We start from the raw sequence: 1143 nt of genomic DNA, 5'->3' as shown, positions 1-1143 counted from the left end.
GTTAGGAAGGGTTTTAATCAAAGAAATTTTAATTCTCTTATTCTGTAAAATAATATTTAATTAATTTAAATGTACACAAATGCATAAGAATAATTTTTAATTCCATTAGACATTCTAAAATACTATTACATTTCATTCAATTTTAAAAAAGGTAAAATCGAACAGAACTTATGGGATGACCTGATATTATTATTATCTGAGGTCGTCCATCAGTACTTTGTCTCCTTTCTTTCTGGGTCTCCATCTTCCATGAGTTCCATCTACTTGGAGAGATCAGTTCTTTATGGAGCTGTCGACATCCATCCACACCGCAAGACCACAAACACAGTCTTCTCTTTTGCATACTGCATCTAATTCCTCTTATGCCTAATTTTTCTCTCAATACACTAGCACTTTGTCACACATGTACACTTATATTACACATCCAACAGAGCATACTAACCTCATTCCTCTCTAGCCTTTGCATGTCCTTGACATTCAAGGCCCATGTCTCACTACCATATAGAATTGGTGTTTGTATACAGGCATCATACAATCTTAGTTTCACTCGGGGAGAGAAACCTTTGGTTGCCAACAGAGGTAAAACTCACTGAATTTTCTCCATCCTATTTTTATTCTAGCTATTACATTCTCTATACATCCTCCTCCACTACTAATTTGGGCCCCTAGGGTGCAGAAATTATTCCACTGCACCTTGTGTTTCCATAGCTTGCACTGGGTACACCAAATGGAATTCCTGCCTACACCTTTCCTACAAATCAGGCAGAGCCACTTACCAGAAGAGGATAAGGCTTTGTGTGTCTTCTTGCTAACGAAGACCTTAGTGTTTGCTAAGTTAACCTTAATTCCCTTAAATTACAGGTTTTGCTTCCACACTTGGAATTTCTTTTCTAGATCTGAGGGCAAGATCATCAGTATATAGTAGTTCTCAGGAGTTGCCAGTCTTGAATTCCTCTATTATGGCTTAGAGGACAATGATGAAAAGGAGGGAAAAACATATATTATATATATATATAAGACTTTTTCAATTCCCAAGCATTATACTAATACATCTATTTGTTTTCTACACCACCTGTCTTCGTCTGTTTTTTTTGTGAATTCTCCTTATATATATATATATATATATATATATATATATATATA

General features: G+C 35.1%; 1 protein-coding gene across 1 annotated transcript in view; it reads left to right on the top strand.

Annotated features, from left to right (window-relative positions):
* The window catches only part of LOC106879818 (uncharacterized), a 64882-nt gene that overhangs the window by 55569 nt on the left and 8170 nt on the right, over positions 1 to 1143 (top strand). The window contains exon 15 of the mRNA XM_052973030.1: positions 525 to 579. Coding sequence (XP_052828990.1) covers positions 525 to 579 — 55 coding nt within the window. The remainder of the gene's footprint in view (positions 1 to 524; positions 580 to 1143) is intronic.

The sequence above is a fragment of the Octopus bimaculoides genome, chromosome 14 (assembly GCF_001194135.2).
Source record: "Octopus bimaculoides isolate UCB-OBI-ISO-001 chromosome 14, ASM119413v2, whole genome shotgun sequence".
NCBI lineage: Eukaryota > Metazoa > Mollusca > Cephalopoda > Octopoda > Octopodidae > Octopus > Octopus bimaculoides.
Note: the sequence above shows the minus strand (reverse complement) of the source record. Positions and strands in the feature narration are given on the sequence as shown.